The sequence below is a fragment of the Paramormyrops kingsleyae genome, chromosome 25 (assembly GCF_048594095.1).
Source record: "Paramormyrops kingsleyae isolate MSU_618 chromosome 25, PKINGS_0.4, whole genome shotgun sequence".
Taxonomy (NCBI): domain Eukaryota; kingdom Metazoa; phylum Chordata; class Actinopteri; order Osteoglossiformes; family Mormyridae; genus Paramormyrops; species Paramormyrops kingsleyae.
In genome coordinates, this window is record NC_132821.1 from 21,380,678 (window position 1) to 21,393,668 (window position 12,991).

General features: G+C 47.6%; 1 protein-coding gene across 4 annotated transcripts in view; it reads left to right on the forward strand.

Moving 5' to 3' along the window:
* The window catches only part of ank2a (ankyrin 2a, neuronal), a 46,292-nt gene that overhangs the window by 10,715 nt on the left and 22,586 nt on the right, over positions 1-12,991 (forward strand). For 3 of the 4 annotated variants that reach the window (XM_023798341.2, XM_072707527.1, XM_072707529.1), the window contains exons 8-34: positions 829-927; positions 1,132-1,230; positions 2,682-2,780; positions 2,878-3,075; positions 3,203-3,301; positions 3,382-3,480; positions 3,575-3,673; positions 3,784-3,981; positions 4,226-4,324; positions 4,621-4,719; positions 6,791-6,988; positions 7,187-7,285; positions 7,376-7,474; positions 7,572-7,670; positions 8,092-8,190; positions 8,318-8,390; positions 8,565-8,706; positions 9,732-9,819; positions 9,928-10,028; positions 10,210-10,245; positions 10,342-10,566; positions 10,924-11,022; positions 11,478-11,632; positions 11,722-11,933; positions 12,090-12,294; positions 12,418-12,514; positions 12,704-12,932. In XM_023798341.2, coding sequence (XP_023654109.2) covers positions 829-927; positions 1,132-1,230; positions 2,682-2,780; positions 2,878-3,075; positions 3,203-3,301; positions 3,382-3,480; positions 3,575-3,673; positions 3,784-3,981; positions 4,226-4,324; positions 4,621-4,719; positions 6,791-6,988; positions 7,187-7,285; positions 7,376-7,474; positions 7,572-7,670; positions 8,092-8,190; positions 8,318-8,390; positions 8,565-8,706; positions 9,732-9,819; positions 9,928-10,028; positions 10,210-10,245; positions 10,342-10,566; positions 10,924-11,022; positions 11,478-11,632; positions 11,722-11,933; positions 12,090-12,294; positions 12,418-12,514; positions 12,704-12,932 — 3,444 coding nt within the window. The other variant, XM_072707528.1, reaches the window with a different exon arrangement.

Below are 12,991 nucleotides of genomic sequence, written 5' to 3' on the forward strand. Positions count from 1 at the left end.
TAATTAGAGATTAGATCCCTTCCTCTGTTACTTTTCATTTCTTTCTTTTCAGTTGATATCAATACTTTTTTGTCACCTCCTTGGTTGGAATCCTTGCATCCACAGGATACATGGTACCATTACATCCCTATAAAAGTTTATATTTGATAGTAAATCACAATCTTTTAAGGTATTCTGTAGTTTCATTAGCTTTGCAGTAGAAATACATGAGTAGCTATACATTTTGTAAGGTGATATTAATAATTAATGATATTTAATTATTATTAGAAAAAAGATACTTGAAAATATTTCCCTTTTCTAACAGTATTTTAAACCTAGCCATTGCACCGAAGTGTAATGCTTCATATCATCGCATGTTACACAGCAGTAATGCATTCATATTTTGAATAGTTTTGTAGTTACAGTATTTTTCATAATTTGCAAATATGTTTTTACATTAAATCGGACCATTTTTGTCAGAATGGAAAGGTAAGGCAATGCCTCCACTGAATTACTCCGCATAAATAAGCCCATAAAACTGTAACATGGTTACTAATGTGATGTAGTCTCTAGAAACACATTTCTATGGTTGTATTTTTCATATATTCTGCATACATATATTTTTTATTGTTATCATATCTTTTCATTTTGATGTAACATTTATTATTTTGATTGTGAGGCTATCGTTTGCATGATACTGTTAAATGATATTTAGTTATGATTCGTTTGAATGATCCTAATAAGTGTATATGTAGCCTTTATGTGGCAGCTGCATGTGGATCATGGTGACTGTGGCTTTTCTGAGGCCTGTAACCCCTACATTCTCATCATTGCTTCTTCTTCTTCCAGAGTGGGTTCACTCCTTTGCACATCGCTGCTCACTATGGCAACGTGAATGTTTCCACGCTTCTCCTGAACCGCGGGGCAGCGGTGAACTTTACTGCGCGGGTATGAGTCTGCCTGTCTAACCCAGCAAATAGTCTGTCTAATTACAATGGGCTTTTAGCGCCTGTTCTCAAGTCGTGAGTCTGGATGGTCTCGTAAACATACCTCTCAGTCAGTCACTATAGGTCATAGCTTCAACATGGCCTTCAATCTTGATGGAGGAGAGGGGGTGGTTTTGGAAGATGACAATGTGTTTCCCCCACTCAGAATGGCATCACACCCCTCCATGTGGCCTCCAAGCGTGGAAACACCAACATGATCAGCTTACTGCTGGACCAGGAGGGTCAGATCGATGCCAAGACTCGTGTGAGTGCATCCTGCGGCCACCGGAAGCTGCCTCTTGTGTGACCTGTCCTGTGTGAGTGCATCCTGCGGCCCCCTGAAGCTGCCTCATATGTGACCTGTCCTGTGTGAGTGCATCCTGTGGCAGCTTGAAGCTGCCTCTTCTGTGACCTGTCCAGTGTGAGTGCATCCTGCGGCCACCTGAAGCTGCCTCGTGTGTGACCTGTCCTGTGTGAGTGCATCCTGCGGCCCCCTGAAGCTGCCTCATATGTGACCTGTCCTGTGTGAGTGCATCCTGCGGCCCCCTGAAGCTGCCTCGTGTGTGACCTGTCCTGTGTGAGTGAATCCTGTGGCAGCTTGAAGCTGCCTCTTCTGTGACCTGTCCCGTCCTGTGTGAGTGCATCCTATGACCACCTGAAGCTGCCTCGTATGTGACCTGTTCTGTGTGAGTGCATCCTGCAGCCTCCTGAAGCTGCCTCGTGTGTGACCTGTCCCGTCCTGTGTGAGTGCATCCTATGACCACCTGAAGCTGCCTTGTATGTGACCTGTTCTGTGTGAGTGCATCCTGCAGCCTCCTGAAGCTGCCTCGTGTGTGACCTGTCCCGTCCTGTGTGAGTGCATCCTATGACCACCTGAAGCTGCCTCGTATGTGACCTGTCCAGTGTGAGTGCATCGTGCAGCCTCCTGAAGCTGCCTCGTGTGTGACCTGTCCAGTGTGAGTGCATCGTGCGGCCCCCTGAAGCTGCCTCATATGTGACCTGTCCAGTGTGAGCGCATCGTGCAGCCTCCTGAAGCTGCCTCGTGTGTGACCTGTCCAGTGTGAGTGCATCGTGCAGCCCCCTGAAGCTGCCTCATATGTGACCTGTCCCCCGTGTGAGTGCATCCTGCGGCCACCTGAAGCTGCCTCATATGTGACCTGTCCCATGTGAGTGCATCCTATGACCACCTGAAGCTGCCTCGTATGTGACCTGTACTGTGTGAGTGCATCATGCAGCCTCCTGAAGCTGCCTCGTGTGTGACCTGTCCCGTGTGAGTGCATCCTGCGGCCCCCTGAAGCTGCCTCATATGTGACCCGTCCAGTGTGAGCGCATTCTGTGGCAGCCTGAAGCTGCCTCGTGTGTGACCTGTCCCGTGTGAGTGCATCCTGTGGCAGCCTGAAGCTGCCTCATATGTGACCTGTCCAATGTGAGTGCATTCTGTGGCAGCCTGAAGCTGCCTCTTGTGTGACCTGTCCAGTGTGAGTGCATCCTATGGCTGCCTGAAGTGGTATCAAGGATACATTTTGCTGCAGTTTTCTTGCAAATAAATAGAAAAAATAAACAATGCAATTACTTTTATTCTTATTCCAGGATTGCACATATCTACAGCACATTGTGTGCAGCTCATGGCCTGTGGTCCTGCTCATTCACTCTGCTTCATTGCTACCCTCACTATGTGTCCTGCTTTAACTGCGCTGTCTGCCTGTCCCACATCAGGATGGCCTGACACCCCTGCACTGTGCAGCCAGAAGTGGACATGCACCAGCAGTAGAGATGCTGCTGGAGAGAGGAGCTCCTCTCCTGGCCAGAACAAAGGTACCACTGTGCGCACATATACAGACACTCGCCGACATCCAGCATGTGCCTTGTGTATTACTTCACCACCACCATCATCTTGACCTCTGCTCCCCAGAATGGGCTGTCCCCACTACACATGTCCGCCCAGGGTGACCACGTGGAGTGTGTCAAGCACCTGCTTCAGCACCAGGCACCTGTTGATGATGTCACATTGGACTACCTGACAGCGCTGCATGTGGCAGCGCACTGTGGCCATTACCGAGTCACCAAGTTACTCCTGGACAAGAAGGCTAATCCCAATGCCCGTGCTCTGGTACCACCTTCCTGGTTCTGGTTTGGGTTGAGTGGTTTTGGTTTAGTTTGGGTTTAACCTGGGAAAAGTGGTAATGTACTTCTGAGGTCTGCTTCGGTGCTGACCGTCTCACTGTGTTTTCGAGCAGAATGGCTTCACTCCACTGCACATTGCGTGCAAGAAGAACAGAGTCAAGGTGATGGAGCTGCTGGTCAAATACGGTGCTGCCATTCAGGCCATCACAGAGGTAGGGCATCCGCAATGGCTGATCAGAGCATCGTTGGGGGTCTTGAGTGCAGCCACTGAAGCTTTTGCTCTCGCTTGCAGTCTGGCCTCACGCCCATCCACGTGGCTGCCTTCATGGGGCACCTGAGCATCGTACTTCTCCTGCTGCAGAACGGGGCATCACCCGACATCTGCAACATCGTAAGTCGCCTTCCGCCTAAGCAAAACCCTACAGGTGTGTCCTTCGACACACACATGTAAGAGCCGTTATTCCTGCACTTGCATGTTTCTGCAGCGTGGGGAGACGGCGCTGCACATGGCCGCTCGTGCAGGGCAGCTGGAGGTGGTGCGCTGTCTGCTGAGGAATGGAGCTCAGGTGGATGCCATAGCTCGGGTGAGACCCTTCACACTACACACGTGTACTCATGCATAACATTCTGTATGTGTGTGTGTTTGTGTGTGTGTGTTTGCATTTCTGAATCAATACTGCCCCTTTTCTGGCAGGAGGACCAGACCCCTCTTCACATCGCAGCTCGCCTGGGGAAGACTGATATTGTCCAGCTGCTACTGCAGCACATGGCCCACCCAGATGCCTCCACAGCCAGCGGCTACACCCCTCTGCACATCTCCGCCCGTGAGAACCAGCTGGAGGCAGCCGCTGTTTTGCTGGAGGCTGGCGCCTCACACTCTCTGTTCTCCAAGGTGGGCATCACAGCCATGGATAAGAATGAAAAATAGCACTGAAAAAAAGAGAAAATGTGCGAGAGAGCACCCCCTGCTGGACAAAGGTATAATATTTTCTATTTGTGATCTATAGACCATGACTTCAGAGTAAGAGGTTAAGAAGTTAAGAATGTGGAGTTAAAAATATGAGTGTCATTAACTTAAGGAGATGAATGTGAGCGTAATTTGTAAGTGCTATTTCTACTTTTCACTCGCCCCACAGAAAGGATTTACCCCCCTGCATGTTGCTGCTAAGTATGGAAGCCTGGAGGTGGCAAAGCTTCTGCTGCAGAGGCGAGCGTCCCCTGACGCTGCCGGAAGTGTAAGTGCAGCTGCCTTCTTAGGCATCATGCATTTCATAGCAAAAATGTTTAATTCAAGTCTAGCATCATAATCTGATTTTTATCTATATGCATATGTTTCGATACCACTTCAATTAAATTAACTTAAAACTTATTGATATCAGACCACTCCCTGACTAGCCTGACTAATGGGTTTCTAAAACCTCACTAAGGCCTCTCATGTACACTGCAAAACCCTTTAAAATATAATATAATTGATAATTGATAATTCTGCACCGGCTCACAGCCTCAAAGTCTTGTTCCTACATTCAAACAGAATGGACTGACTCCACTTCACGTTGCTGCCCACTATGACAACCAGCAGATGGTGCTGTTGCTATTGGACAAGGGTGCCTCACCTCACGCCACAGCCAAGGTAAGACGATCCCCATGTCCGGCACATACAGTAAGAGAGGTCGGGTTTGTGCTCGCGGGATGTGCATATTTCATACATAATATACGTAACAGTTCATGTAACGTTTCACTATAGCCATGTTTTGCATTACGCTTTCATTCACTTAAAAAATATGCACTGGACTTATACACTTTGTACTCACATTTTGTGGGCTGTATTCGGGTCTTATGTTTACATTCTACAGACTTGCATTGTACTAGAGCTACCGCGATTTGGCGACGTAGTCGATGACGTTGACGTTGCGTCGACATCAATATTTTTGATCGACACATCTTTTATTATTTTAATAAAATTACATTTATGATTTCTAAAACGCTTCAATTCATTATAACAAGGGTTTCCCTTTAATATTACTACATAGTTACGGAGGAGGAGGTAAGGAGCATGCAGTGATACAGTGACTTGAAACCACCTCAGGGGTGAGAACCTGAGTGCACCCATGTGGTGGGTGATACCTCAGCAACACGTACACCAGTCCAAATGGACAAGTGTGAGTTTTTTTCTGGTGGCTGGAGTGCCAATCCTGCCACCAACCCCCAAGTTTTTCCCTGTAAGTTGGAGTACCTCCTTATAGGGCTGAATGTAGGTTAACGTCACACTCAGGACGTAATTACGGGAGTGGTTCAAATTATCAGAAAACAAAAAGGTGGTTTTACCACAGCGGTACTAGCACTATGCACGATTGAGCACCTGAAGAAGCACACAGGCGCTGCTCTACACCGCCAGATTATGCGAAACTCCTTGTTGTCTATTCATGTTTATTAAATTACCATTAGTACGGAGAGATTTTTTAATATCTTTTGTCCTTGTCGTTGCTAAATACACTCATTATTAAAGCCATAAATTTGTCTAACATAAATTTGTCTACTAAACAAGTGTCTATGAAAATGTTTAGACTACAATCTGGGTTTATTCTACGTGGATTGACAGTATCAGTGTTCCTGCGCGTTGTAATTGGGACCAGTTTCGTTATTAACTTAAACTGAAACGAAAACGGACACTAAATAAAAATAATGTGTGAACTGAATTAAATTAAAATGAAAGTCATATTTACAAAAAAACGTGTCGGACTTTTGCAATGGCACATACAGTTTGTTGCTATGAAAATAAAATTAACTTAAGCCGTCGAGTCGGTTTTCTGGAGGAAAATTAATCGTTGACATTAATCGACCAATCGGTAGAATTAATAGAATATAAATTAGTCTACAGAAAAATAGTCGTTAGTGGCAGCCTTGCATTGTACCCACATCTTGTTACACCCTGCACCCATGGTACACACTGTCCTCAAATAAGTGTTTTAGTACTCAAAATTTACGTCGATCCTTTATACTCTTAAAATAAATATGTCTTACTCACTTTGCTTATTTATTACATTTTCTGGTAATACTGGTAACACAATACGGTTACTTAGCAGCTTAGTAGTAATTCAGTTACTATTCAAGTACAAATATAGTAGCTACTTGAGATAAAAGATGCATTAGGTTCATTAACAATGAACAAACGTGAGATCATTATATCACTTTTTGTGTTATTGATTATTTGTTCCTTCAGTAGTTCACAAAGGTTTATAGAATTATGAGTTGATTCATGACAAATTAAGAGCATAATAGGATATTATTTGTGCCCTGTCATGTACAGTGTTGCCCATTCTCTGCACTGATATATGTTGCTATTATGCTTACACTGCAGTCCAGTTTCTGGGAAGTTCTGACCCAGCAACCCATCTGTCTGTCTGTCTGTATATCCATCCATCCCTCTGTCCATCTGTCTCTGTCTATTGACTTTCCGTTTGTCTGTCCATCTGTCTCCCTCTGTCTCTGTCTGTCCACCATTTGCCTGTCTCTGTCTGACTTCCATTTGTCTGTCTGTTTATCTGTATATCCATCCATCCCTCTGTCCATCTGTCTCCGTCCGTTGACTTTCCGTTTGTCTGTCCATCTGTCTCCCTCTGTCTCTGTCTGTCCACCATTTGCCTGTCTCTATCTGACTTTCGTCTGTCTATCCGCCTGTCTCTCTCTTTCTGTCTCTCCAGAACGGCTACACTCCGCTGCACATCGCAGCTCGGAAGAACCAGATGGACGTGGCAGTGGCACTGATACAGCACGGTGCCTCCACCATCTCCGTCAGCAAGCAGGGGGTCAGCCCGCTGCACCTGGCCTCCCAGGAGGGCCACGCCACCATGGCCACACTGCTGCTGCGCAACAGCGCTCATGCCAACGCGGCTGCCAGGGTCAGTCAGGCCGTCTGACCTGCTTCCCAGCAGTCTCTGCTTTTGGAATCCCCTCCTGACTGCTGACTGATTGCTTACTTACTATTTGGACAGTTTCCACTTGACTTTCAGTAGTACTGACATGCACGTCATCTAAGATTAGTAGCTGACTGGCTATGGTTACTGATAAGCCGTGATTGGTCCGTCCTGCTTTCACAGAATGGCTTGACCCCCCTGCATTTAGCGGCCCAGGAGGACAAGGTCAGCGTGGCTGAGATACTTACAAAAAACGGCGCAAACATTGAGCAGCAAACTAAGGTATCTTTTTTGTAGAACTGTATTCTGTAAAACAAGAAAACTGAGTTTTGTTTGAATTTGACAGTCTCCCTCTTGTACTCTGTTCGCTAGATGGGCTACACACCCCTGATTGTAGCATGTCACTATGGAAATATGAAGATGGTGAATTTCCTGCTGCAGCATGGTGTCAATGTGAATGTTAAAACCAAGGTAGGCTTTTCTTCAGTGTTCCACTCTGGAATGCAAGTCCAACAGGGACAGCAAATCAGCTTGGAGGAATAACCTTCCTTCTGTCATCCTTCTTCAGAATGGATACACCCCCCTTCACCAAGCAGCACAGCAGGGGAACACACACATCATTAGCCTGCTTTTGGAGTGCGGGGCCAAACCCAATGCCATGACTGTGGTGAGTATGAACTCATACACTTATACTCCCAAACTCCAACCATAACTATAACCATAACCCTAACACATTGCCATGACTATAGTGAGTATGAACTCGTACACATACACCCTTAACCCTAACCATAACGATAACTATAACCATAACCATAACCCTAATTTGGGGACATAGGGTTATGCAATAGGACATTGGAAAGTTTGAAGTATACTGTTAAATCGAGTTACCCTGTGGCTTCCTGGGGGCCCTGAGTAATCATAGAAAGAGGTTTTGATGCCTGAAAAAGCTAAAACCTTTGTATCCCTAACCCTAGCTATTGTTGGCTAACTGTAACACATTGCTATGACTATAGTGAGTATGAACTGACATACTCACAGGTAACATAAACAGATACACATATGCAGCCCATATTTTTGTACCTTCATAGAGCGGAAACACAGCCCTGTCCATCGCCAAGCGGTTGGGCTACATTTCTGTGGTGGACACCCTGAAGATGGTCACTGAGGAGGTCATCACCACCACCACGGTGAGGGCCAGCTAAAAAGAACAGTCTGCAGCTATTGCTCAGGATATTAGGTTGCACCCAGCAGAGGCTGACTCTCTTGTCCTGTGTTTGTCTTTCCTGCGCTCGCATGCCGCATGTTCCTCGTCAGACTGTGACAGAGAAACACAAGCTGAACGTCCCGGAGACCATGACTGAAGTGCTTGATGTGTCTGATGAGGAAGGTGAGTCAGCCGGGTCGCCACGTGCTGCCATGTCACTGCTTTCTGTGTAAATGATGCATCATGGGTAATGAAGTTTCAGCAATGTGCTCTCCCTTAGACTCGACACAATGGTGGGTGAAGGTTAGTGTCATTCTTAATTAGATGGTAAGATGAGGGTTCCGTCATGCTTCCCAGGGGAAGACACGATGATGGGGGATGGGGGAGAGTACCTGCGAGTGGAGGACCTGCGGGACCTGGGGGATGACTCCTTGTCCGGAAATTACCTGGAGGGCTTAGACTACCTTCGCTTCAGCCTGGAAGGAGGCCAACAGGAGAGGTTTGCTGCTTTTCTCATTTCAATGTTTCCTTGCTTCCTATATGTTGGGTTAGCTGTCCATCTATCTGCGTGGCTCTAGGCTCAGGCTGCACACTTCCCTTTGGAGTACACACCTATAGCACACTTCCCTTTGGACTACACACCTATAGCACACTCCCCTTTGGAGTACACACCTATAGCACACTCCCCTTTGGAGTACACACCTATAGCACACTCCCCTTTGGAGTACACACCTATAGCACACTTCCCTTTGGAGTACACACCTATAGCACACTCCCCTTTGGAGTACACACCTATAGCACACTTCCCTTTGGAGTACACACCTATAGCACACTCCCCTTTGGAGTACACACCTACAGCACACTCCCCTTTGGAGTACACACCTATAGCACACTTCCCTTTGGAGTACACACCTATAGCACACTCCCCTTTGGAGTACACACCTATAGCACACTCCCCTTTGGAGTACACACCTACAGCACACTCCCCTTTGGAGTACACACCTATAGCACACTCCCCTTTGGAGTACACACCTATAGCACACTTCCCTTTGGAGTACACACCTATAGCACACTTCCCTTTGGAGTACACACCTATAGCACACTCCCCTTTGGAGTACACACCTATAGCACACTTCCCTTTGGAGTACACACCTATAGCACACTCCCTTTGGAGTACACACCTATAGCACACTTCCCTTTGGAGTACACACCTATAGCACACTCCCTTTTGGAGTGCGCTATATGCCTCACCATCTGCACTCTCAGAGCATATCAGCTATTTTTTATTTACATAGTTTTTCCTAAGTGATATTCTGAGCTGCTGTACTTGGGTGATGTTTCTATAACCCCTGGAGATCCCATCCGTAACCCTAACCCTATAACCCCTGGAGATCCCATCCGTAACCCTAACCCTATAACCCCTGGAGATTACATTCTCCTCCCTTGCCTAAATCCCTGCTACTCCTCCTCTTTTATCTCTGTTTCCCTCTGTCACCTGAGTAACAACCAGTGTTTGTTAATCAGTTCCAACAGGTCTCAGCTCACTTCCAGACAACAGCAACGTAATCAGAAAGGTGGAGCACTGATGGAGGACATCATCAGCAGTCAGAAGGTGAGTCACCTATTTACTAATGATGTCAGACTTTGTGTCACCTGATGGATGAACGTTATCTATGCTCAAGTGATGTCAAGTGATGTCAATGCCATCTTTGGCCACTAGGTGGCTATTTCTTTTGAGAACCAGAAAGATTCATACCGCTTGAGCTGGGGCATTGAAAACCTGGACAATGTGGCCCTTTCCTCTAGTGCTTTGCAGTCTGGGTGAGTATAATGACATTTACAGACATCCACATGGCTTTGGAATGCCCGAATAAATATCGTAATGCCAAACCACACAAAACAGAACTTCAGAAGTTGATGAAGTGACGTGAAATTAAATTGTTTTTGGAAATAGCCACACAATGTTACCTTCTCTAATGATCACTGTCTGCTCTCTTCCCAGCCACATCTCTCCATTTCATGAACTTGACAACAGCAGGTAAAGATCCTCCTCCTCCTCCGGCTCTCTGTCACCAGGAGCCCGGTCTGCCTGTATTTTCGGCCTTTTCTGAACTTCCTGTACGTTTCTGCATAGCTTCTTGGTCAGTTTCATGGTGGATGCACGCGGCGGGGCCATGCGGGGATGCCGACACCATGGTCTGCGCATCATCGTCCCCCCGCGGAAGTGCTCCGCCCCCACGCGCGTCACCTGCCGCCTGGTGAAGAGGCAGCGCCTGGCGTGCATGCCCCCCCTGCTGGAGGGTGAGGCGCTGGCTCACCGGCTGGTGGAGGTGGGACCCACTGGGACACAGTTTCTTGGGTACGGCCGCGGCAGCAAGGCCTGTGAGGGCCATCCGTCTGCTCTGCTTCATGTTGTTTGCTCTCGTTTATTAGGGTAATGGTTACAAAACAAGAAGTTGTTTTTTTTAAAGTTCAATAAATGCATGAAGTCAGTGAGTAATCATGTTAAATAATCGTGATCTCAGTATTGACCAAAAAGAAAAAAATCGTGATTCTGATTTCTGCGATAAATGAACAGCCCTAGGTGAAGATTACTTTGATTTTCTGCCAGTGCCAGGCCTCCCCAGTGCAGGATAGCCACTGGGGAGGCCTGACAGTTTCACTGCAGTAAACTGACATGTAGCCCTGGGCTCCTGGTTCTCCTCTCTCCCCTCAGGAAGCTGCATCTTCCAGCTGCTCCCCCTCCTCTTAACGAAGGAGAGAGCTTGGTCAGCCGAATCCTACAACTGGGGCCTCCTGGGACCAAATTTCTTGGGTAGGAAGCTCACCAGCTCATACTGCTGGTCCCACATCCCCCTTACCCTGAACGTCATAGGTCCCTGTGTCACTTTGTTAGTGCTTCTGTCTTTATCAGTGTGTTTTTCTTCAGTTTATTGCATATGTTTGTATCTGTTTTCGACTGTTCGAATAGTGTTCCTGAAAACAAATCCCACAAAGGTATCGTAAGAAGTTTTCCAGAACTTGTAAATGGCAGACAGTGTGCTCTGTGACATGACTGCATGCAGTCGACCTGGGGCCTAACACTGTGGCGCTAACACCATGGTGCTAACACTGTGGGGCTAACACTGTGGGGCTAACACTGGGGCGCTAAAACTGTGGGGCTAACACTGTGGGGCGCTAACACTGTGGGGCTAACACTGGGGCGCTAACACTGTGGGGCTAACACTATGGGGCGCTAACACTGGGGCGCTAACACTGCTGTCATGGCAGACCAGTGGTGCTGGAGATCCCACACTTTGCCGCATTGCGAGGGGCAGAGAGGGAACTGGTGACTCTACGCAGTGAAACGGGGGAGAGCTGGAGGGAGCATCACTGTGAACACACTGAAGAAGAGCTCAACCAGATCCTCAACGGCATGGATGAGGGTGAGGCTGTGCACACGAGCAATGGGCATGCAAGTGCCTCACTAAAGGTGGCCAGTGTGTCCTTCACAGCTTCAATTGTCAACCTGCAGAGCTGGACCCCCCAGAGGAGCTGGAGCGGCGGCGCATCTGTCGAATCATCACGAGAGACTTCCCACAGTACTTTGCGGTTGTGTCCCGGATCAAGCAGGACAGCCACCTGATGGGGCCAGAGGGTGGGGTTCTGAGAAGCAGCGTGAACCCTGAGGTCCAAGCTGTGTTCCCAGAGGGCGCACTCACCAAAAGGATCCGGGTTGGCCTGCAGGTACAGCCGCGCTCCAAATGGCCGCTAATATTAGCAGTACTATAAACAAAGCAAACTTCATTTTGATTAAGAAAACTACCGCATTTGGCACATTACTTACGCTGTCTGGTTTACCATGTTTCTCTCAGGTACAGCTGTCTGTCCTTTGTTTCCCAGGCCCAGATCATTCCCCCTGACCTTGTGAAGAGGATTCTGGGTAATAAAGCAAGATTCAGCCCTATCGTCACAATGGAGCCACGGAGGAGGAAGTTCCACAAGCCCATCACTATGACCATCCCTGTGCCTAAGGCTTCTGCTAACGACGGAGCCAGCGGATATGGGGCCGACCTGCTCACACTGCGGCTGCTGTGTAGCATCACCGGTACAGCATCAGCACGTCGTGGCTCTTTGGGGAGCAGAACGTTGTACCTGTGGTTTAAGTTTTAGTGTAGCAGAGGCTAGTTGTTACTGCTAACTCATTTGTGTGCCTGCTATAATCTGTCAGGCGGCACCACTCCTGCGCAATGGGAGGACATCACAGGAAGTACGCCGCTCTCGTTCTCCAACGAGTGCGTGTCCTTCACGACGAACGTGTCAGCGAGGTAATGCTGCGGTCATAAAATCCAGCTGCTTCACAAGATTATTCATTGCATCGTTGATCAAGTGCTGAATGATAGATGATTTTTATCTATGGGCTCTTGAGTGTATTGATGTTTGCCAAAATATCTGCCTGATCTATTTACAGATAATTTGATCCATTGACGTAGTATTTGTACAATGTGTCCCCATAGGTTCTGGCTGATTGACTGCCGACAGGTGCAGGAATCCGTTAACTTCTGCACACAGGTGTACCGAGATGTGATCTGTGTTCCCTACATGGCAAAGTTTGTTATTTTTGCCAAGACACTGAACCCCATCGAGGCACGACTTCGCTGCTTCTGCATGACCGATGACAAGATGGACAAGACCCTGGAGCAGCAGGAGAACTTCACTGAGGTGGCGCGTAGCCGAGATGTGGAGGTGAGAAGGAGCCAGAGAGCCTGAGAAATGGACCCCACCCCTACAGGCTCACTAACAGA